The sequence below is a fragment of the Monodelphis domestica genome, chromosome 7, assembly GCF_027887165.1.
Source record: "Monodelphis domestica isolate mMonDom1 chromosome 7, mMonDom1.pri, whole genome shotgun sequence".
Classification (NCBI taxonomy): domain Eukaryota; kingdom Metazoa; phylum Chordata; class Mammalia; order Didelphimorphia; family Didelphidae; genus Monodelphis; species Monodelphis domestica.
This window is the reverse complement of record NC_077233.1, coordinates 287,165,534-287,191,357: the sequence shown is the minus strand read 5'-3', so window position 1 is coordinate 287,191,357 and position 25,824 is coordinate 287,165,534. Positions and strand designations below refer to the sequence as shown.

Here is a 25,824-nt window from a genome sequence, read left to right as displayed (position 1 = left end):
AAATCTTAACTTTTTCAAAAATAATTTAAAAATATATTTAGTAAGCCATAGAAGTTGAGATCAACCCTTACCAGGGTTCTAGAATGTTTTTGAAAATGTAAACAGTCTGAGTTTACTAAGTATATATCACTGACTGAGTTCATTGTTTTGGGAAGTGTTGATTTAGGAAAACAAAAGATGAAGCGTATATGAAGTTTGGCAAAGTAATTAAAATTTATCTTGAAACCTTTCTATACAAGTTGGAGAAATGTGGGTCAAAAAATAGTAGAATTAGGTGGCTTCATAACTAACTGAATAACCATAGACAAAGAGCATTGGTTAGTTCATCATTACTAACTTGGATTATCTACTGTTTCTCCAGCTATAATAACATATGGCCCAAACCAAGATTATAAAATTTATTCTCCCCCACATCCCTAATTTCCCATTCACCATCAACAAAAATGTCAGTAAGACATAAAAAATAACCTTAGCTCTGTCATTAATTAACTACACAATTTAATTTAATTAAACTTTTATTAAGCACCTACTCTATGCCAGTCATGCTCAGACCCCTTGATAAAAGAAGGCTTTGGAAGAAGTTTGGCTCTACTCTCTAGCTCTCCAATCCTATGGTAGAAGCAACTGAGGGATCCTATAAGGTGTCCTAGAAGATATTCGGTATCAAAAGATGAGTCAATCTGCATGGGGACATGTCAGATTTCAGATGTCAGTTTTTCCTAAAGGCAGCATAATGTTCATGGAATCATTACCAAATAGAGCCATGGATTGGAAAATGAAGTTATCTGCAAAATTCACCTAATCACATTGGCCCTTAATTTATTTCCATCAAAAAAAAAAAAGGTGGAGGGGCACGTTTTTACTAGATGATTTTTGAAGATACTTTATAGTTAAAACATTAAGTTAAATTTTGTGGACCATGAATTCTTCACTAATGAGAGGTTTAAAATCAGTCAGTAAACAAACATTTATTTTCTAATATGTTATAAGCATTGGGCTAACCCTGGGGAATATAAATAAGAGATTAAGCAAAATAAAACAAAACAAAAACATTGTTCTTGCCCACAGGGTACTCCCATTTTAATATGCAAGAGACAAATATGGAAATATCTATGTATCTTGTGTTAAATGAACTTATTTATTCTTTTAATTTAACAGGCATCTGGAGGTCCTCTTACCATAGAGATATGTAAGGATTAATCAGCCCACAGTAACAGGAAGTACTAACCATAGAGGCAGGAAGTGAGGTTGAGAAAGGGTATAAAAGGGGGCCAGCGTTAATTGGTCGGTCTGTCATTTGCTGACAGTTAGGGCTGGCAGTTACAGGGAGTTGGCTGCTGGGAATGTTGGGTTGGTGTTTGGCATTTTGGAAGGTGGCTAGTCTTTGATGACAGACCTAATTGGCATTGGATTAAACACTGATTGGGTTGGTTTTGATTGGGCTGGATTGAGTTGGAACTTTGTGGGGTAGTTGTTATTAGTGGTAGTTATAGGCAGTTTAGGTAGTAATTATAAGAGCTTATAGATAGCTATAGGATAACTAGTATAAACATTAGGAAATTTTCTTTCTCTACCTCTTTCCCATGTTTCCCTCCTTTACTATATTCTTTTATTATCTCTATTTTCATTAAACTAAATAGTTAATTGTTAAAAGCTGCTAAAAGATTTTTCCCCTCTGGCTTAAAGGGATAATATTAATTTACAACTCTAATATATTCTCATTAAAATTAAGTTTTTAAAAGCTGCTCTCTTATTTTGTCAAAACTCCTAATTTTAACCTTTACTCTTGAAAAATATATTCAGAGTACATGAAAGATATAGAGAGAAAAGTAAGGAGGAAGAGCATTCCAGCAATGGCAAGTAGCTTGCACAAAGGAATAGAGTACAGAAATATAGTGACTTTTACAATGTACAGTAAGCAATGTACTGTTTTGGACCATAGAGTACATGAAGGGGAGTAAAGTATAGGAGGACTGGAATAGGAGGAAAATACCAGCTTGTGATGATCTATAAACATCATTTAATCCTTCATTTAATCCTGGATAGATCACTAGAACCACAGAGGGTTACTGAATAGGGGGACCTGATGACATGATTGAACATAAACCTTAGAAAAATCATGTTTGCAGCTTTGTAGAGAATGAATTGAAGTGGAAAGAGATCTGAGGGCATGAAATCAATTCTAAAAGGCTTTTCCAATAGCCCAGGTGAAAGATGATGAATGCCTTACCATGGATGTCACTAAGCAAAAGGACAGAAATTTAGACACTATACTAGTTGTGTGTAGTATGAGAGTGGAATGCATATAACGAGTTCATCAGCATGCATAGGAAATGGCAGAAAACAGATGATGAGACCTTACGAGATCCTGAGTTCAATGAAATATACATTTAAAAAACTCACTCCTATTTTTGGCTGAACAGTTTATTTAGGAAAAATTGCTCCAACACTAAATATTAGTGACTGAGTTATTTGGAGAAATACATTATTTTGTTTTTTTTTACAGTATTTTCAGACTAACATCTTATTTTTCTAAAATTGAAAATAATTATTCCAATCTCTTTATTTTAAAGATGAATAAACTAAAGTGTAGAGAAAATTTACTCAAAGACACCCAGGAGGTAAAAAAACAATTGTGCCTAAAATAGAGTTTTATGCCCCCTTTACTCATACTGGCCACAGCTGAGAATATTGTATGAAATGGCATACAAATACAAATATGTAATCCAATGAGATTATTTTGATGCTATTTTTTTAAACAAACTTATAATTCTTGAAGAATTTTTTAATAAACTTTTGACAAAAACTATCCTCTTTGAATTTTGAAGCACAATGTCAGAGAATATTAGTACTGAAAGTACCAGAATACTTGGATTTAAATTCTAATTCTTATCTTTATTCTCTATATGATCTTTGGGAAATAATTTAATATTCTAAGCTCATTTTGTCATTGGTAAAACAATGATTTGCTTATATATATGTATATACATATATATAACATATCTCAAAGTTGTTGAGAGGTAAGTGTTTTGTAAACTTTAGAGTGCTATAGAAATAAGAGCTCCTTATTACTATTTATTGCAAGTTTATGCCTACCTACTTCATGAATTGCTCCTTAAAACAACATCAGCACCACAGTAAACAAAAGCCAGCATAAAGCTCTTTGCTCAGCTATTTAATCTATTCAGTATCCAATATAGTGCTAGCTCTCTAAAGGAAAAGATTGCGAGCTGTCTACTAAAGCACTGAGAACCTTAGAACGTTTGAGTTGCAAGAGATTTCAGAACATCGATTTAATATCTTTCATTTTTATAGATAAAAAGCAATCTACAAAAATGGAAATTGTAAGCCCCAAGGCAAAATGAGTCAACCTAGAATTTGCCAAATTATTAAATTAAAAAAAAAGATATCCAGCAGAAAAAAGTCTTTTCCTTTGTAATTCCCTGTAATTCTCAGGTCATTAGGACACCATCATCAATTCCTACCTTACTTTATGTGTGTGTGTGTGTGTGTGTATGTGTGTGTGTCTATTCTCGAGGATTCAGATGTCAGAATCAGATTGATGAATAAAAACACCTAGCACTGTACTTCAGAGGTCCTCCAAGAGAAATCCAAACACCTTGATTTGTCTCAATGGACTGTCCATTGAGTTATGCTTATCAGTGCACATATAACATTATTTATCATTTTACTTCTAGTATAAACCAAATTGTTTCATAAAGCCCAGATATTGGAAATGTGATGCAGCTATATTAGAAGAGGTAGTGTTCTGCTTTATTCAAGTAATCCATGGGCAGAAAAAATATTTTATAAGCAATATTTTATCTGAACCCTAAAGATCACTCATTTGCTTCCATCATTATATACTCCTTATTAGTCATATCATCAAACTGCCATTGAGGAACATTTTAGATTCTATAACTCTCACCGTATATTTATTAATACAAGACTGCTACGTAGTTCCCTATTGAAGAGTACTAGATATATTCTTCATCACTAATATGCCTTATTTCATTCAATGATTTACTTATTTGACCAAAGTTCACAACATGGCTAGCTCTCAGGGAAGCTACTTGCTATGCTTTAACAATAAGACAATCTTTCCTTTGACGTATCAAGATAAAAGAATACTAAAATCCGGGTCACAGTTTAAACTATCTGCAAATAAAAATAAACTCTGCCATATGCATTAGCACATTCGGGTTAATCCTGGAACACTGTTGTTTCCACATGGGGTCATTCTGCACACTTACCAAGTGATTTTATGCCACTTTGTTGAACACAGGCTGTCATATATTTGGACTTCTTATTGCTTGAGTAGAAAGTGCTCATCATTATCTATTATTTTATATTTATAATATAGAAAATGAAAGTTTTGGAAGTGGCATACATCACACTGTTGTAGTGGTTGATTTCCTCAGAATGGTCTTCTGTGGTTTAGGTGCAGTAGGTGGAGGCACAGTTGCAGGTCTTAGAGGGGGGAAACTGTTGCTGTGGCTTATTCCCAACCCTCCATTTTCCAGAGGAAAGGGGGGTACGGGGGGTGCTGGGGGCGGGAGAGGAGGGCCCTGGTGAGGAAGCTTTCCTGGCATGTGGAGGTGAACCTCCCGGTTCTTTATGTTATACCGGACGTCACAGTCAGGACAGTAGCCATGGTACTGGATCTTCTCACTGAACCGCACCCGTTCCCTCGTTCCTGCCTGGGGACACCTGTCCTTCTCAGGTCTGTGCATCAGAGGCGGCATCGGCGCCTTATCCAAGGTACTGCCAGGCAGACAGCACACGTCCCCATTGGGGATTTTGTTGGACGCTCCAGGTAAGCCTCCATTCCGGAGAAGCGTGCCATTGGTCTTCACAGAATTGATGGCGGCCACAGGCCTGGGCGGATCTTCACACTTCACAGGCGTCAGTCGCGGAGGAGGAGGTGGAGGATTGGGCTTTCTCAGGACTGTGAGGATCGCAGAAGGGTGGACGGGTGGCTTGATGAGCGGTGCATTGGAATGCACTTTGATCTTCTCTAAACTGGACGCGGTGGTGCTGCTGGAGCTGCTGTTCAGCGTATCTGTTTTGGAGCTGTCGGTCATCTCATCCTCCAACTGTAGGTCAGAAGTCAACGTGTCAATCTGGTCAACCACCTGCATGGAAACCAGAAAGCAAAAAAAAAAAAAAAAAAAAAGATGAAGAATGGCTCAAAAGCAAGGATAATTGGGATAACGTAAGCTCAGTTCTGGCCCTGAAATCCTATTGAACAGGGAATAAGTGTCCTCCTTGTTCTTTGTTCTTTGACATAAAAAGGCCTGCTACAATGATCCACAAATCAAAAAAGCATTATTATATGGCTATTAGGTGCAAGTCACTGGGCCTCAAAACAAAAATTCAATAGTTCCAGTCCTCAAAGAGATTACAATTTATTGGAAGACACAGTAAAATGGTTAACATTGCAATGAAAGAATAAATAAGGGTTGGTAATATCACATCTTTTCTGCCCTCCACAATCAGAAATGGAAAAGGAAAATGGATACTGGTTGCTGCAGAGCTTTGGAGATTCTCTGATGAAGTACTTTTGTAAAGACATATGTCTAATGCTCTGATTACATAAAAGGAAATAAGTGTCAGAAAGTAAAACAGCCAAATGATATTAAGAAAACAGGGTTCTCTGAGGCAGTGTCTATCAATTGGTAAATGACTGAACAAGCTGTGGTACAAGACTATGATGGAATAAAAAATGATCAGCAGGGTGATCTTGGAAAAACCCGGAAAGATTCATAGGAACCGGTACAGAGTGAAGTGAGAAAAACCAGAATGCTGTGCTCGGTAACAGCAATATTATATGATGATTATATGAGTGTGAACTACCTAGTTATTCTCAGCAATACAATGATCTAAGAAAACTCCAAAAGTTTTGAAAAATACTTTTTACTTCCAAAGAACTTGATTGAATTTGAATGCATATCAAAGCCTATAGCTTTCATTTCCTTTTCTTCATTTTTGATGTGTCTTCTTCCATGACTTGACTAATATAGAAATAGATTTTGACTGGTTACATGTGTATAATCAATCTCTACTTCTCATCTCAGGAAGGGGGAGAAGAGAGAAGGATAGAGAGACTTTGAAGCTCAAAATGTTAGAAAATGATGGTTAAAAACTGTTTTGACATGTAATTGGGAAAAATCAAATACTGTTAAATTTTAAAAAATGGATTTCTTACATGCTTCATTGTTGGGGCGTCTAGCTTTTGGCTTTAGGAACAAATAAGGTAAATTGCTGTCAGTGGTTACAGTAATAGAAGTAGTATTATTCAGATAAGTTCAAATATGGGAGAGTAGTGGCTGGTCTAGACAGCTGTATTGAAACTAGGCTTAAATCTAAAAGGACAATCATTCCTAGGAGTCATTGTTGTCATTGTCATTATAATAGTAGTAGTAGTCACAAAAGGAGAAGGAAGAGGTTGTTCTTAAATTCCATGTCAAGTAGAGTCTGAGTAATAGAGGGACGTAAGAGTAAAGGAAAGATAACCTTAGCAACAAAGTAATGTAGAGCTGGCACTACAATACTGGTACAAGAGCTATAAAGGTCTTGGAAGAATCCTAAATTTGAGCCTTTTGGACTACACTGACACCAGTGATTGCATCAGTACCGAATCTAGTATGATTAAACCTCTTTCATTAAAAACCCACATATATATGTACACACACACACACACACACACACACACACACACACACACACACACACATATATATATATGTACATTTGTGGTTTAAAGGAAGGACATATTGATTAATGCAAATTGTGGGAGAGAATAGTGGAAACTTTGCAGCATTATTTCAAGGTGTAAAAAATAGCATGACATTATTAAGTGGCTAGAATTACATATCAGAAGTTCGTTCTCTTTCATAAACTAATAGATGACATGTCCATACAGCAAATACAGAGTTCAAAATATCTTTGAGAAGTAAACAAATGATTAAACCTAGAGTTAGAACAAAACGTTTACCCACAATTTCCACCAGCCCTGCATTTCTGGTATAAATCCTAGCTAGTGACAGTTTCTTTCTCCCAAGATCATTCTCCCTTTTTTTCTCAAGATCAGTCTTCTGTGGCTCACTGCATCTTTCTTTCTCACCCCATGTCTGTTCTTACATGAGGGAAGTTCAATGCAGACATAGATATTTCCTCCCTGGAGTCACAGATCCTCAATTTTCTCAATTACCATGAAAAATGTATTTCATTCCTCAATTTCAGCCTGTAGTCTATATTACTTATATGCCACTGTCATGGTCACAATTATACTCTCAAAAGTATTTAATTTCCATGCTGAAGAATTCTAAAATTTCCTTGTCTAATCATAACTTATCATTTTCTATCTCCCTATACGTCATTCCTCCCAATTTTATTTTTCACTTTCACTGTGACCTCCAGTACCTCTATTTCTCTGGACTCTTAGATTAACCTTGCCTTGGTTTCACTTCCTCAGCTTGATTCTGAAGTTAATCACTTCAGGCTTACTCTTCTCTATTATCAAATCTCCTATCCTTTTCTGATTGTAACTTGTCAATCCAACTCTCCAGGTCTCAGTCTAGGCTCTGTGTTCCTGATGGGAGCTAGTTCTCCACAATTATTTTACCTAAATGTCCCATTTGCTGCCCCCTATCTCCATGTTATGACTTTGGCCATGTTACCACCCTACCTCCAATTTTCCACCTCTACTTCTGGGAATAATAATAAATTCCTAAAACAATTTAAATTGGCCAATAGTATTATTGACTTTACCATTTACTTCTGTTCAAAACATTCTTCACAGTCCTCTACTTCTTTATATATGTTGCTTTTCTTTATAAGAATGTAAACTCTTTGATGGCAAAAATTGTCAGCTTTTTGTATTCATAATTGAAGCACTTAGCACAGCAGCTTGACATTGAATAATGGCTTTGAAAATAATTTTTTCTTTTATTCACTCATACCTGCCAAGACCCAAATCTTCATGAGTTCTATGATCTTTCTCTTCCACTTCTACTAATATGATGCTGATGGTTACTGAGGAAGTTAGGCAATCTCAACACATTTTTTTTTTATAAAATAAAGGAAAATATTTTTTAGAGACTCTCACCTCTCTTCTGTTCTACAAAAGTTCAAAAATCTAAAGAAAGAGGAATACCAAAGGCCAGAGAGCCCAAATTTATATTTTACAGATAAGAAAATCAAAGCACAGGAAGCTTAAGTGAATTGTTACAGAGGCACTGAGTCAAAGATGAGCCATGAACTCATTCATCTGAAGTCAGTACTTATTCACTATGTTCTCAGCCAAAGAGCTCTTAAAATAATCCATTATTTTCTTTTCTATTCCAGTTTTCTTAATCAACATTCTAGTTTAATTGGGAAATGTTTGTATTTTCACATATTATATTATTTCTTGGTACTCCTTTTAGCAAATTGCCACCAAAATTAATCCCTTTCTCTCATCTTCAATCTCTCTTTATATATTAATTCATGACTATAATCTCCTATTATAAAAACAAATTAAAAATCTATTTATATTCATTAATTCTACTTCCTCTCTCTCACTTCTCAGCCTTTGTGCAATCTGAGTTCCAAATTTATCAACAACCAATGACCCCTTAATTGACAAATCTCATGGTCTTTTCTAAATATTTATGCTTCTTGATCTATCTGCAGCATTTGCAATTGTTAACAACATTCTCCTTGACATTCTTTTCTCTCCATACTTTTTTCTGATATACATACATATATATATATATAGCATAAAATCACAGAGAAAATTATACATATATATGTATTTACATACATATATATTGCTATAGGTAAAATATTTAGGGAAGGGTAATAGAAGGGATAACACTAACAAAATATTTAAAAGGGGTTTATTTAATTAAACAAGGATAAGGGAATTGGAAGGGGATTAGGAGAGGACCTATTACTATTAACCCACCAAGGTATTAAATCTAAATAAACCTTAACTTAATGAACTAAACTACAAGGGATTAGTAATGTCTACAGGGCCAGATTCTCACAAACTCCAGAGTCCTTGGTTGGGTCAAACAGCAGGATCAACAGCAGGGTCCTCACAAGGTCCAAAAAGGGAGAAGGTTCTCACCATTCACAATTGTCCACCAATGTGAAGGGGAGCACTCACTCAGCCTTATTTGATATTCCAAAGTCCTCGGCAGCTCCTCAATTGCTTTCTTCAGGGAGACCACTAGGCACACCTTCCAGTCTGCCACGCAGCTTGAGAGCTTTTTCCAATTGATTTATAATTCTGATCCAGCCAAGCTCTGTGGAATTTTGATTTTGCACCATCCCAAGCTGCAAGCCTACATTGCTATGCCCTGCTAGAAATCCTTTCCTACAATATATACTCATTTTCAATCTTATTTGATGGATCATCATCCATATTCTGTCCTCTAACTATGGATTTATGCTAAGGTTCTGTCCAAGGGCTTTCTTTTTTCTCTTCATTTTATCTTTTGATGGCACCATCAGTTTCATGGATTCAACTATCATGTCCCTAAAGAAGATTCTCATATGTGTATATTTAGCTTCAATCTTCCTGCCAAACTTCAATTCTGCATCAACAATTGCCATTGGGAAAAAAAACAAAACAAAACATTGTCATTGGACATGTCAAAATGGATACCTTGTATTCATTTCAAATTTAGTAGTATGTTTAAAATTAAGTTTATCATCACTTGCATTATACTGATATTTATTTCATCATTCCCAGTTTTTCTAAAAAAAAAAAAACACTACTATCTTTCCAGTCACCTTGGCTTGCAGTTTTAGGCATCCTTTACTTCTCTCGCTAAACCTTGTGGTGAGTAAAAGATGAAATAAATGAGGAAACAAAGATTTAAAATTCTAAGCTTATTGATTTATTAAGTAATGCATATCAATTGCCAAACAAGTTGGGACCAGGCCTTCTCAGCTTTTGCATTTGACTCCGAAATATAAGGGGAGACAGATTGTTATACGTTAAAAAATTAATCAGTAAAATCAACTGTTTAAAAGGAAACAATACTTTATGTAATAAGTTTTTGGAGGAAAAATTAGGAACTTTTCAGGTTGAGAGAGGGAGAATAAATAGGTACAATTTCCTGAATTCAGAAAAAGAGCTGTGTGATCTGCTCACCAAAGTGTATATATACAAAGAAATACAGAGGAGGTGGAGTCAAGATGACAGCTTAGAAGCAGCAAAAGTCTAGAACTCTGAAATCCCTTCCACTCCCAATAAAAGACACAGTACTTTAGGAGGATGAAAAACCAAATCTAACAATAGGACAGAGCTGGGGAACCTTCTTGATGGACTCAACATAAAAGGTAAGTCCCCCAAAACTTGAATTCTTGAACACTAAGGTTCAAGGGAAGGGAAGAAGTAAGAAGTAAGGTGCCTGACAAGGACAAAACCAAGATCAGATGATTGAAGGGGCTCCATAGAAGAGCACCGAATGGAAGGTAGGCAAAGATCAGGCATTTCCATGCTAAAAGCTGATGAAATTACTCCCATCAAGGGGAGAGCTCATCACCCCACCCACACCCAAGCTACGGTGCCAGCATCAGAGCTAGCATGGGGTAAACTATAGGTTCTTGGGTGTTGGCTAGCTGAGGTCACCATAGATTTAACCCTAAAAGCAATGAGATTAGGAACCCTGGGAGGCTGAGGAAACATGGAGCTAGGACACAGAGATTGGGTAGAGAGGGACAGCTCACAGCAGATAACACAGACACTTGAAAAATAGCCTCAAGGCAAAAACCTCTCTGAAGTTCAACACAGAGGACTGGCTACCCTCAGACCTCTGCAAAGCAATCACTAGGTTCTCAGGGGCTGACTTAGGCCACCACAAACTTGCCCCTAAGAGAAATGAGACTTGGCTGCCCAGTATGCTGAAGAATGCAGAGCTTGGGCAAAGAGATAGTGCAGGGCTACACATAGCACAGGCTGTTGTGGAGACTTGAAAAATAGCCTCAGGGAAAAACCACACCGAAATTCCATACACAGGGAGCTACCTACCCTCCTCACTCAGACATCTGGCTGGGAAGGGAAGAAAAAACTAATACAGCAATGGCCTGCAACACCCAAGAAACACAATGTATAACTACCAAAAAAAAAAGCCTTTGACTGAATAATTTCTACTTAGAGAAACGACAAACTACAGAGGAGAGAGAAGAGGATGACAAACAAGCAAACACATTCAAACCCCCCCTCGCCCCCCAAAAATGGGAATTGGTCACAAGCTCTCCAAGAAATTAGGCTCAAATTTGAGAACTGAGTTAAAAAAGATAGGAGAAATCTGGCAAGAAAAATGGGAAATAGTTCAAAAAGAAAATAACACTTTAAAAGACAGTATCTCCCACTTGGAAAAAGAAGTGCAGAGATCAAATGAAATGATAAGCAAATTGAAGACAAGAAATATCCTGTTAGAAGTCATGAAAAGAAGGATAGACCAAATCAAAAAAGGAAAATCAAAAGATGATAGCAGAAAACCAATCTTTAAAGACTGGAACTGGGCAAGTAGAAGCTAATGATCTTACAAGACAGCAAGAATCAATAAAGCAAAGTCAAAAGACTGACACAAAAGAAGGTACCATGGAATATCTCAATGAGAAAAGAATTGATTTGGAAAATCATAGGTCTACCTGAAAACCCAGAAATAAACAGAAACCTTGACAGAAATCATAATACAAGAAATTATCCAAGAAAACTGCCCTGATGTTCGTGAATGAGAAGGCAAAATAGACATGGAAAGAGGCTATAGATAACCCTCTATACTGAATCCTCAAAAAACAACCCGCAGCAATGTAATTGCCAAATTCAAGAGATTCCAAGCTAAGGAGAAAATATTGCAAGAAGCCAGAAAGATATTTAGATATCAAGGTGCACCAATCAGTATTGTACAGGATCTGGCTGCCTCCACACTAAAGGACCCCAAGGTTTGGAATATGATATTCAGAAAGTCAAGAGAATTGGGTCTACAACCAAGGATCACATACGTATCAAAATTGACTATATACTTCAAGGGGAAAGTATGGATAGTCAACAAAATAGAAAATTTTGAAATATCTATAAAGAAAAGACCAGAAATAAATGGAAAATTTGATATCCAAGTACAAAAACCAAGAGAAACATGAAAAAGTAAATAAGAAAGGGGAATTTCTTTTTCTTTAAGGGCTTCAATCAGGTCAAACTGTTTATATTCCTACATGGAAAAATGTTAATTTTAATTCTCAAAAATTGTATTCATATTATAGTAGTTAGAAGACATTCATAGAGATTGGAGTATTAAGTGGTTTAAAATAATATACAAAATAAAAAAAATGGAGAAATAGAAAGCAGCACCAAGAGGAATTAGAAGGAATAAGAAAATTAGGATAATCTATACTACATAAAAAGGCACAGGGGAGGGGAAGGGGAAGAATACTATTATAAAAAGGAGAGGAAGAGAGAACTAAAAGGTAACACTCAAACATAATTCTCAATGGAATAATTTCCAAGAGTGAAGAGCATATAGATCCTTTGAAATATTGATTTCTATCTTACCCTATAGGGAAGTTGAGAGGGGAAAACTGAGGGGGGGGGAATGAGGGAGTTAAAAAAGGCAAGGAAAGAGAGGGGGAAGGGAATTTAATAGACCCTAAAAAATTAAAGGGGAATAAAAAGTGAGGGGGAAAAGGAAGAGTTGGTACAGAAACAATATTAGGGAGGGAGAGTGTGTGGGGTAGCTTAAAAAGACCCCAAAGAAAAATAAGAGGGGAATGAGAAGGGAGAGGCAAGCAGGAAAGTAAAATAAAGTTGGGGATTAGGGAGACTGATTAAAAACAAAACACTAGTGTAGAAGGAAATAGTAAAAGAGGAAAGGGCAAGACAAGGAGAGAAAAACAAAATGTTGGGGAATACACAGGTAGTAATCATAACTTTGAATGTGAATGGGATGAACTCACCCATAAAGTGGAAGCAAATAGCAGTGTGAATTAGAAACCAAAATCTTACACTATATTGTCTACAAGAAACACACTTGAGGCAGGTAGATGCAAATAAATAAATAAATAAATGAATGAATAAATAAATAAATGAATGAATGAATGAATGAATGAATGAATGAATGAATAAAGGTAAGAGAATGGAGAAAAAATTATCGGGTATCATTTGAGAAAAAGAAGACAGGAGTCACAATCATGATATCTGACCAAACCAAAGTAAAAAAAAAAAAGAAAGATCTGATTAAAAGAGATAGGGAAGGTAATTATATCCTTATAAAAGGGAGTAGAGATAATGAGGAAATAGTATAGCATCCAAATTTCCAAAGGAGAGACTACTAGAGATTAAGGAGGAAATAGGGAGTAAAACTATACAAGTTGGAGACCTGAACCTTCCTCTATCAGATCTAGATAAATCAAACCAAAAAAAAGATATAAGAGGTATAAATTAAATCTTAGAAAAACGAGTTAATCAATATGCAGAGAAAAAAAGGACAAAATGGTATATACCTTCTTTTTAGCAGCACATGGTAAATTCACAAATATTGACCTTGTACATAAAAACATGACAAAAAAGTGTAAAAGAGCATAAATCATAAATGCAACTTTTTCAGATCATAATGCAATAAAATAATAATTAGTAAGGGTACATTGAGAGGCAAATAAAAATTTTAACTAATAATTCAATAATATGATTCTCTAAAATTGGTTAATCAAAGAACAACAAAAACAATAAATAATTTCATTGAAAAGAATGATGATGAGACATCCCATCAAAATCTATGGGATACTGCCAAAACAGTACTCGGGGAAATTTATACACTTAAGTTCATATATTAACAAACTAGGGAGGTCGAAGATCAATGAATTTGGCATGCAAATTAAAAAACTAGAAAGTGAACAAATTAAAAATCCCCAGACAAAAACTAAATTAGAAAATATAAAAATTAAAGGAGAAAATAATAAAATCAAAAGTGAAAGAACTATTGAATTAATGAAATAAGACTAGAAGCTGGTACTTTGAAAAAACAAATTAAATAGAGTACTCATTAATCTAACAAAAAAGGAAAGAAGAAAACCAAATTAACAGTATCCAAGATGAATAGGGAGACCTCACCTAAAATGAAGAGGAAATTGAGGCAATCATTAAAAACTATTTTGCCCAATTTTATGGCAATAAATATGGCAATCTAGTTGATATGGATGAATATTTACAAAATATAAATTGCCTAGATTAACAGAAGAAGAAATAGAGTACTTAAATAATCCCATATCAGAAAAAGAAATTGAACAAGTCATCAAAGAACTCCCTAAGAAAAAATCCCCAGAGCCTGATAGCTATTAAACATTTAAAAAACAACTAATGCCAATACAACACAAAGTATTTGACAAAATAAGCAAAAATGGAGTTCTACCAAATTCCTTTGACATAAATATGGTGTTGATTCCAAAGTCAGGCAGATCAAAAACAGAGAAAGAAAACTATAGACCAATCTCCTTAATGAGCATAGATGCAACAATCTTAAATAGAATACTAGCAAAAAGATGCTGGCAAGTGATCACAAGGGTATTCATTACAATCAAGTGGGATTTAAACCAGGAATACAAGCATGGTTCAGTATTAGGAAAACCATCCATATGATCTACCATATCAACAACCAAACCAACAAACATCACATGATTATCTCCATAGTTACAGAATACAACAATCATTCCTATTGAAAACACTACAAAGAATAGGAATAGATGGGCCTTTCCTAAAAATTATAAAAGGTATATACTCAAAACCTTTAGCAAGCATAGCAAGCATCATCTGCAATGGAGATAAATTAGAAGTATTCGCAATAAGATCAGGAGTGAAACAAGGATGTCCATTTTCACTTCTATTACTTAACATTCCACTAGAAACACTAGCAGTAGCAATTAGAGAAGAAAAAGAAATTGAAGGTATTAAAATAGGCAATGAGGACACCAGGCTATCACTCTTTGAAGACGATATGATGATCTACTTAAAGAATCCTAGAGAATCAACTAAGAAGCTAGTGGAAATAATCCTCTACTTTAGCAAAGTTGCAGAATACAAAATAAACCTACATAAATAATCAATTTTTCTACATATTTCCAACACATCTCAGCAACAAGACTTAAAAAGATGAATTCCATTTTAAACCACCCCAGACAATAAAAAATACTTAGGAATCTATCTGCTAAGACAAACACAGGAATTATATGAATGCAACTACAAAATACTTTCCACACAATTAATACTAGATCTAAATAACTGGAAAAACATCGATTGCTCATGGGTAGGATGAGCTAACATAATAAAAATGACCATCCTACCCAAATTAACTTACTTTTTCAGTGTCATTACTATCATACATATAAAACTACCAAGAAAATTTTTACTGTGTTAGAAAAAAAACTATAATAAAGTTCATTTGGAAGAACAAAAGATCAATAATTAAAATTTTCAAAAAATTAAAAAAAATAAAACTATGCTGTCTTTAATTACTATATATGTGTGAAGGAATATTTTCTCTTAAGAAATATAGCCTATCATAAAGTTTCCCCCAAAACATATTTATATACATACATATTTTTCATGAGTGTTTTCCCTTGCTGGCATTTTTTTTTTAATTTTATAAACATTCCTCTTTCATTCAGGCCTACTATTGGCTTTTCAAATATTTACCATAGAGTGAAACAGGTTATTCCATATACAAACTTGATAGGATGATATGTAAAGAAAAAAATTAAACTTTTTTTAAACATCTGAACTTTTTATATTTGACTAATTAAATGTTGATTTTTTTTACCTTTGTATATTTCTTGGTTATCAATTATGTTCTGGATGAGTGAAGGGATTAAATTTCATAGCTTTGGATCTGTGTTGTGTTAATTGGTAAATATAACACTTTTCTTATGGCAATTAAAATTTTGGGGAGGAGCTAATATATATATGTATATACATACACACATACACACACATGCACACACACACACACACACACACACACATATATATATATATATATATATACTGTATAATCCTGAAAATCAAGTGCATCTAGTTCTTCAACATTTAGAAAGATCTGTGATTTCTTTATTTTGGACACTTCTGCCATAAATGGAAATTTCAATTCAGTCACAGCCTACTAAAAGATTTTATGAGCTTCTGTTGCCAAAATATTAATCATTAGTGTCCAACTTCTGGTGTCAAATCTTTCATATCTTACCAAAACTAGTTGCTATATAATAAAAAAAAAGTTTTTCATTAAGCTTATAGTCTTTTGTTTGATTATTTATGTGGATGAATCTCTTACTCTTTTTATTTAATTATGAAATATTATGCATAATTTAAAAAGCAAATGCAATTTAACTACATCATCTCAGATAAAACTTTTATAAGAACTTTTAAAAATCCTTTCTCTACCAGAGTCCTACTGTGATGTTGGCATGAATTTAACGCTGTCGCAGATTTCCTGTCAGGTGGTTCCAAGTTAAAAAGATTTTGAGTACCAATTTTATCTGCCATTGGAGGACCAGAATAGCCAAGTACAAAGAGACACATCACCAGATGGCTGTACACCAGACAATGAATTATTTTGGTCAGAATTCACAGAAACTCTTGAATATCAACTACCAAAATGTAAAATGTTTGGCAATCTGTTTCAGTTGAATGAATGCCCATAAGAGAGTATACATGGAAGAACTGGAAAACCCCTCCTTCAGTATCTACCTACAAATAACCTAACTTTTCTAGACTTCCCTATATGTCAAATATAGATAAGAATAATTCTAAGCTCAAATCAGTCTGAATAATCTTATTGGTGCCTCGTAATTTAAAATAAAGCAAACTTGCCCATGACCCCAGTGACTCACTTTCCAGCTTTATTTTAACTAATGGAAATATATATTGATCCCATTTCCCCCCTAGATGATGGGAAATGCCACATCAAATGAAATTTAATGGGGATGGGATAAGAGACCATATATAACACATTCTAAATATTCTCAAATGTTCATAGAAATAATTTTAGCACGGAAGAGGGACAATGATTTCTAAAAATCAATGCTTGTTCTCCCATAGTATAGTGATTACTACCCAACTACCAATAATAAAAATAGTGGTATATATTGTAATTGTATTATAATATTTTCCTATTGTATAACAATTAAAACATTAACATAGTAATCTGATAAAGAAAATATATGTATCAATTAGATATAGAGACAGTGTGTACAAGAGAAAGATTACTTCCACTTATTTAGTATCAGAAATTAAGTTTAAAAATTCAGCTCATTCCCTGTTATATCCCTAAAAAACAAACTGGAATGTATCAAAGAAGATCTGTGGACAGGGATGGATGTTTGGCTTGGGCACAGTTTCCTCCTGAAAAAAAATAGAGATATCCTTGTACATTGGAAGAAGAAATAGCTTATGGACAATATTCTTAAACTCTGTCTTCCTTACAGAAAGCTATAAATTGTTGTTGTTGTTTTATTTTTCAAGATATTATCTTGAGAATATAGTCTAAATTAGATATTTTCCATGGCAGCACCAGGACTGGGGTGACCTCATAGTTATTTCTAACTTTCTTGGTTCCCATTTGAACTTTTCCAAGTTCAACTCTATATTTTAGAGTGAGGAAAGAAGAGATATACTAATATCATATGCTCCATGGAGAAATAAAATAATTATCCAGATGGCTCATGAATGTGTCCTACTTAGAGGAAAAAACAGTCTTGGATTACATGGACAAGACAGTACAGATCTTGTGGAAGAAAGTAGTTATTCAAACTTGGAGTGAAGTAGGTAAGGAGAGAAATCAGTGAACAAAGGTACAGGGGATATAGAATTCTGTAGGGAAATAGACAAAGAACTTACAGCTAAGATAGTAATATAATATTTTCTCTCCAAAACCTACTCCATGGAGAAACACATGATTAAACACTTGATTAAAATGAAGATAACTGTGTGCACATGCACAAAACATCAAGCCAAAGAAAAACACAACAGAGTTCTTGCCAGCCAATGGGGAACAGAACAATCAGATAGGATATAAAGCAAAGACATCTCCAGAACTTTGTGATGACAACATAGAAAACTAATAAAATGCAGTGTTTTTGTTTTTGTTTTTTTTGAGGAGGAAGGGGGCCTGGATATTTCTCAGGAGACTTCCCTGAAACCAGCAACATCTTCCATGGAATTATTGTAGGAGAGAATACTAGAATCAGTTGTGTGATCACAGGTCTATAAATGGATGAAAGGATAACCTGGTATTGGGTAAACATCAAGAGACACAGAGAAGGTTCAAATGGCTACAATGAGGTTTTTTTTTGTTGTTTTTTTGGCTAATGCTCAGTCTAAAACCTGGTCCCAGATAAGGACTGTAATCTCAAGGCATGTCCATAAAAGAAGGCAGAATCTGGACCAATTCATGGACTACAAGGAATGTACTTGTGAAGGATAGAACCTACCTCAACATCCTTTCCACTTCTACAGCAAGAGTAAGGATCCAAGTCCAGCTATCCTATCTGACCCTAACCAACAATGTAGAAGAAGATAGAGCTCAATTCTAAAAGAACAGCAATTAAAAATTAATTATATCTATATAGTGAGGAGATATAGAGATGAGTAAAGAGAAAGTTATCAATATTAAAATAAAAAATGGAATGGGTTAAAAAACCGTACAGGTTTAATTTCTGAGGAAAGAGGCAGGACTGTGGAATAGAAGCAGAATAAGCTTTATATACATACTATATTCCTCTCCAAGCAACCTTAAAATAATGCTTTAAAATGGATACTGGATTTACAAAACCAGCAAGGCAATAGAATGAAATAACTTTCCTGCAAAAAACAACTTGAAAGATACAGAGAGGGTTCGCTGGGAGCCAATGCAAGCCCCCTCTATATATTTATATTTGCAAGTTCTGAAGCTGTGTCCAAACCAACATCAGGATGCTGAGATCCTGCCTAAGACAACAGAACAACACCCTGTCCACATACACACATCCCTTAAAGTTCCAAATTCTAACACAAGCTTGCTGTAAGGCCCCAACCCTTAGCACATGGTAGTGTGTGGTATGTCTTACTGGTGCAGATCCATAAGGAGACTTTGAGCCCCCCTCCCCAAGACCAAACTGAAACCATGCACCTCGTTGAAAGGCAGTCAGCAAAGATCTTGTTTAGAATGAGCCAAAGGGGAGATCAAGAGTCCTATTCCAAGTCTTCAGTGAGAACCTGAACCCCAGCTTTAGGCAGTCCTCCAAACATCTGGTCTGTGTAAACCCAGAGCAAGGCCAAAATTCCCTACCTAAGCTCAAGGCAAAGTTATAAGACTCAGGGCAAGGTGATTCACAGTGTGTTCAATCTAATCATGTCGTGAACAAGAGCCAAAGCCCATGCTCAAGTCTGAAGCTATACCCTGAGATTCAGCACAGGATAGCTCATAATGCTCTGACCTCCCATCAGCAGTGCCTGGGGTGATTGGATGAGCAGTGAGCAGATGGCCAACTGGATAATCATATTGCTTTGGAAGAATTAAAATTTGTAGAAACCCAGAAATAGCAAAAAAAAAAAACAGCATTAAAGAAAAAGAAATTTAAGAGAGTATCCTCTCTACCCTGAGAACAGAGCCCATCTTTAAAATAAAAGTGAAAGTCAAGAAAAAGGCCAGGTGGGAAAATGAACAAACATTAAAAAAAAAAAACACCTAACCAGAGAAAAAAATTTATGACAAAAAAGAGCTAAGCACAGACTCAGAAGGGGTGATTGAAAGAAAAGCAGCTACAGCAAAACTTCAAAGAAAATATGAATTGGTTTATGGGTCAGGAAGAGCTCTAAAAGGATTTCAAAAGTCAATTAAGAGAGATAAAGGAAAAATGGGAAAGAAATTAAAGTATAGGAAGAAGAAAATAATAGCTTATAAACAAAAATTTGCCAAATAAAACAAATTAGAATGAGGCAATGAGTAGATAATGACTTTAGGAAATATCAAGAAACAATAAAACAAAATTAAAAAACATGAACAAATAGTAGAAAATGTAAAATATCTCATTGAAAAAAATAAGTGACTCAGAAAATAGATGTAAGAGAGACAATATAAGAATTATTGGACACTATAAGAATGATATTAGAAGATAAGTATTGTTTTATTAGTTAAAAGATAAGTAAAGTGGCTGCTTGAGAAAAGAACTGAAGTTTGAAACAGAGCTGAGAGAGCGTGTTAATTTTGGATGTAACAGTTATAACCATTTTTTCTATGTCAATTACTTTCTCTGGCAGTTGGGGAGTTCGTCTCTGGCAGTTGGCAGAGACACACTCTCAGAGGCTCTCTCTCAGGCCTGGAGGAGGTAATATCTTTCCTCTCTAAGAGAAAGATTTGAAAGTCGGTGTTTTCTTTTCCCAATTTAGGAAACACTATTGAATATCTATTATAGTTTTTATAAATTGTTTGAGAAGACCAAAGAAAAACCTGGTCTTTGGTTTGTACTCTGGGTATCATAGTCCTAACTTGATTCTTGTTAGTTAGCCTTTGCTATTTTATAATTTGAAGGCAAAGTTAAAATTTATAAGGATAATAGTGGTACTTTTTATTTAGATAGTATAAATTTGGGTTAGTCAGATCAGGGAGGATTAGTGTAGCCTGTGAAACAAAAGAGAAGCAGTTCCTTGTGGAACCTGGGAGTTTATTTGGGTGGATTTAGAATCCTTAAGAATTATAAATCCTTTATTTATCCTTATATATTTCAATGAATATTTTATGTTTATAATAAGAGTCTCTTTAGCATCCTTGAGCCTGGCCCTGAAGAGAAGTTCACATTTGAGCTTCACTTCATCACTGAGGATGCTTTTGATTACCTCTATCAAAAGTATCCAAAAGTATCTGAACAATTTGAACCTGATTGGTGAGTTAAACAGTTTTGAAAAGTTTTGAACCTACATTGGAACAATTTTTCAATCTAAATATTTTATTTTATTATTCACTGATTTATTTCTACAGTTTGGCAAGCCAGCTAGGACTGTGATAACACCTACAGTTGACAGTTTCATTGTAAGCTGTGGTAACAGTGAGCTGAACTCTAGGGGGCTACAAAATCCATCTCCCAGTCAACTTGATAAGAAGAATCTATACTCTCAGAAAACCTGGTGAATTAGCTACATAAAATCACCATGGGATTTTCTCTGTTATATATGACTTCTCTCATTTTTACTATTGTGCCAGAATATATACCAAATGTACTTGGCTATGACTTTTTAATGCCATTACTCTCACTGACACTCATACAACTAATCTCTTGTGTCCTTGTGCTACTATTGTTTATCATGTGCTTTTATATGATGATCAAATCTTAGGCAGTTATGTTTAAACATTTAAAAGCAAGCATCAAGGAAGCTACTGCAAAGAATCATCTAATGTTAAAGGTGAACTGTCTAGAGACTAAACTAGATAGAATGCAAACTCAATATGAGAAATTACTCAAGGCTAAAGGAACAATGGCAGAAACTAAAGAACATGGTGCAACTAAATTAGGGAGTACAACTAATTCAGATAAACCAAATAAATTAGAAATGCAAACCGAGGCATTAGAACCAACTCATATATTTCCTTTAAGGGACATACCTATAGTGTCCCCAGAGCATGGTATAGTGAATCTCATGTGTCACAAAACGTTTCCTCAGGCTGATATAGACAGTTTTAAGAAAAATACTCGATCATATGAAGAAGAACCCATGGCAATTGTAAAGCAGTTTAAGCACTTAGTTAAGCTTTACAATCCTTCTTATTTGGACTTTGGCATTCTTATGGATGAATTATTAACAAAAAGGGAGAAACAACAGATTATACAGGACACTAATAATAACACCCCAATTGCTGATTGGCCAACTTGGAATCCTGGTTGGGAATATAACTCTTTTGTGAGGTACAGAGAAAACTATAGCCAGTGAGGCAATAATTGAAACTTTGAGGCACAATTCCAGACACCCAGGAACCTGGTCTAAAGTTGAGAGCCTAAAGTAGGAAGTGAGAGAGACTCCCTCCACTTTCCTCAATAGGATTATTGATTGTGCAGAAAAACGGATTGGGTTGGATTTCTAACAGATGAACATGTAAATCACATTTGCAGGAACTTTGTAAAAAATGCATGGCCTGTGGCCTGAAATTATTTTCAGAGTAACCATCCAAATTGGTTTGACATGGGTCTTGATGAAATTTGTAGAATTTCTAACTCTATTTTCCAAGATGAGAAAGACAGGCAATCAGAAGAGGAAAGCAACATAACTGATAACTTAACCAAAGAAATTAGAAAGCTTAAACAAAAACTGAAATCCAATTAAGTGCAGGAAAAAAAAACAGTAGCTGAACTAAGTACTTATAGACAACCCAGACATAATTATAACCCCAGACAATACAGACAAACCCCAAGATGTTTTCTTTGTAACAGACCTGGTCACCTCATGAGAGAATGCAGATTTAAAGGATAATTCTTTGGACAAAGCTTCAGGGGAAAGCAGGGCAATAAATTTAATCACTTTAATGGATTCAGGCAAAATGGATATAGAAATTATGGGTTTAATAATGGATTTAATAATGAATTCCAGTATGAGAGACCAAACTACCCAAATTATTTTGATACTGGATGCTACCATAATTCATAACAAGTGCCAGACATGAATACCATGCAGTTTCTATATCTAAGCAAGTGCTCATCCAAAATATTCCCAAGTAGCTGGTGAGAATCCCCGAAAATTTGATATGCAAAAAGGGGCAACTTCATAGTGAAGGTGTGCCAAGGCCTGTGCATTTAAAAATACAATATATGGAGAAATAGGATGAGGAAGTATGGGTAATGGAATAAAAACCAATGAAAATGACAAAGAGATTTTAAAAACATGGGAAATTAGTGGAGGAGAAATCAATGAAGAATTTGAGAATAAAGAACAGGAAAAAGTGTTGAGTTTTCCTGATCCTAGTGTGTTAGATCCTGTGATACCTGTCCATTCTCAAGAAAATAGCACAGAACCCCATGTAACCCTAAAAATAGGAACACGAGTTTATGATTGTCTCTTACACACAGGTGCTGCCAAATCCTGTTGCAGAAATATCCTGAGAGTGCAAAACAGTAGGTTAAAGAGAAGTTGTGGGTGTGATGGGTATCTATTAGATTATGCACTCCATACTCCAAAAGCCATGAAATGGAAAAAAAAAAAGCCTAGACATCATGTTGTAAGAATTTATTGAAGAAAAATGTCCTGAAATGTTCTTGAAAAATAGGAATAAAGGGGTCAGACAAGAGGGTAAAATAGAAATGGAAAAGACCCACAGAACACCTTCTGAAATAAATGCCCAAATGAAAACTTCAAGACATCTTATAGCTGAATTTGAGTCACTAAATCAAGGAGAAAATACTGCAAAGTCAGCAAGAAACAATTAAAAAAACATAGAGGTACAGGATTACATAGGACTCAGAAGCCTCCACATTAAAGGACTAGAAGACATGGAATATGACATTCTGTAGGGTAAAAACCTAGGTTTAGAACCCAGCATCACCAAATTGTACAAAACTAAGTATATTCTTTCATGGGGAAAATGGCCATGTAATAAAATATAGGATTTCCAAACCTTCCTGGTGAAAAGACCAGACCTAAATATCCAGACACAAAATCCAAGAGGTCAATTTATATTCCCACATTGAAAACTAATATCTGTAATTCTCAAAATTTTTTCAGTATTAGAGTGGTTAAAAAGTGTATACATAGACGATGGTTGTGAGAGTAAGCTGGATGACCTGTTATGCAAAACAAACAAACAAACAAATAAAAAAAAACACCAAGGTGTGAAAAAGAGGATTGAACTGAGAGAAAAGAGAATGGAGAGGTGAAATAGGGTAAATTATCTCATCTCAAGAGGCGCTATAACCTCTATTACAGTTGAGGGGAGGATGAAAGTGGTGACAGGCAAATCTTAAACCTTATTGTCATCATAATTGGCTCAGGGAAGGAATAACTACCATAATGATCTTGGCATAGACTCCTACCTTATTACCCTATAGAAAAGTAGGAGGTGAATAAGACAAGGTGGGCAATATAAGAGAAGCATGAGATGGTGATTAAAAGCAAAACACATTTGGGGAGAAATATAATGAAAGGAGAGAAAAAGCTGAATCAAAAAGGGGAAATAAGATGATAGGGAAAACACATTTAGTAATCATAACTAGGAATGTGAATGGGATGAACTCACCTACAAAAAGGAAGCAGATAGCATAGTGGATTAAAAAAAAACAGAATCCTTTGATATGTGTTTACAAGAAACATGTTTGAAGTAAGGAGAGAAATATAGGCAACGGACAGAAGCATAATTTATTGTGCATCATCTGAATTTTAAATAAAAGTGGTAGTAGCAAATATGATCTTGGACAAAACTTAAGAAAAATAGATCTAATTAAAAGATATAAGGAAGTAAGTTACATTTTGCTAAAAGGTACCATAAATAATGAAGTAATATCAATACAAAACATATATGCACCAAATGGTATAGCCTTCAGAATTTTAAAGGAGAAATTAAATGTATGTCAGGAGTAAATAGATAGTAAAACTATACTAGTAGTGGACCTCAGCTTCCCTATTTCAGACCTAGATAAATCAAATCAAAACATAAAACAGAAAGAAATGAAGAAAGGGAATTTAATTTTAGAGAAGTTAGAACTAATTCATATATGGAGAAAATTGAATGGGAATAGAAAAAAAGGCAACTTCCCAATCAAATGGAGAAAAGCAAAAATAAATAAATGTATATGTTTCAGATCATAATGTAATAAAATCATAAACAATAAGTTACTGTGGAAAGATAAAAATAAATTGGAAACTAAATCATCAATTGCTTAAAAAGGAGTGGGTCAGAGAACAAATTAGGGAAACAATCAATAATTTCATTAAAGAGAATGACAATGAAGAGACAACATATCAAAATTTATGAAATATAGCCAAAGAAGCATGTGGGGGGAAATTATTCCTCTAAATGCATCAAGAAAATAGAGAAAAAGTAGATCAAGGAACTGTACATGCAACTAAAAAAACAAACAAATGAAAAAAAAAACAAATTAATAATTCCCAATAAAAAAACTAAATTGGAAATCCTAAAAATCAAAGGAGAAAATAATAAAATGGAAAGCAAGAGAATATCTGAACTAATAAATAATACTAGAATTTGATTTTATGCAAAAAGAAGTGATATAGCTAAAATGGTAGTAGATAGCTTTAAAAAATAAAAGATTAAATTGAATAAGAATCAAACCAAAAAGAATGAATTAACCACAAATGAAGAGCAAATTAAAGAAACCATTAGAAGCTATTTTGCCTAATTATATGCCAATAAATCTGACAATCTAAGTAAAATAGAGGAACACTTAGAAAAATATAAATTTCCCAGATTAATTAAAGAGGAAATAGAATAATTAAATAATCCCATCTCAGAAAAAGAAATTGAGTAAGCCATCAGTTAACTCCCCAAGGAGGCTAAGCTAAGGTGGCCATGGAGAAGAAGGAACTTTCTGAATCACTTTCCAACCCATTCAATAGAAAGCACCTCAAAAGGACAGAAATCAAAACGAGATGAGTAAAGGGGCTCTCCTGTGAGGAATAACCTTAAAGGTAGGCAACTATAAGGGGGTGGAACTACACTTATAAAAGCACATTCTATCACCCCTCCCCCACACCACCTACCACACGAGAGTCAGAGTGAGGACTGGACAATCTCTAAATTCTTGGAGGCTGGCTGACCATGGACTTATACCTGAGTGCAGTGCAAAGCCTTGGCAGTGTGACAT

The 25,824-nt window shown here is 34.6% G+C and overlaps 1 protein-coding gene across 3 annotated transcripts in view; it reads right to left on the bottom strand.

Annotated features, from left to right (window-relative positions):
* The window catches only part of PRR16 (proline rich 16), a 306,437-nt gene that overhangs the window by 93,688 nt on the left and 186,925 nt on the right, over positions 1 to 25,824 (bottom strand). For 2 of the 3 annotated variants that reach the window (XR_008913273.1, XR_008913274.1), the window contains one exon: positions 4,254 to 5,135. Coding sequence is in view for 1 of the 3 variants with exons in the window: in XM_016423747.2 (XP_016279233.1) it covers positions 4,392 to 5,135 (744 nt within the window). In the remaining 2 variants the exon portion in view is untranslated. The remainder of the gene's footprint in view (positions 1 to 4,253; positions 5,136 to 25,824) is intronic. The other variant, XM_016423747.2, reaches the window with a different exon arrangement.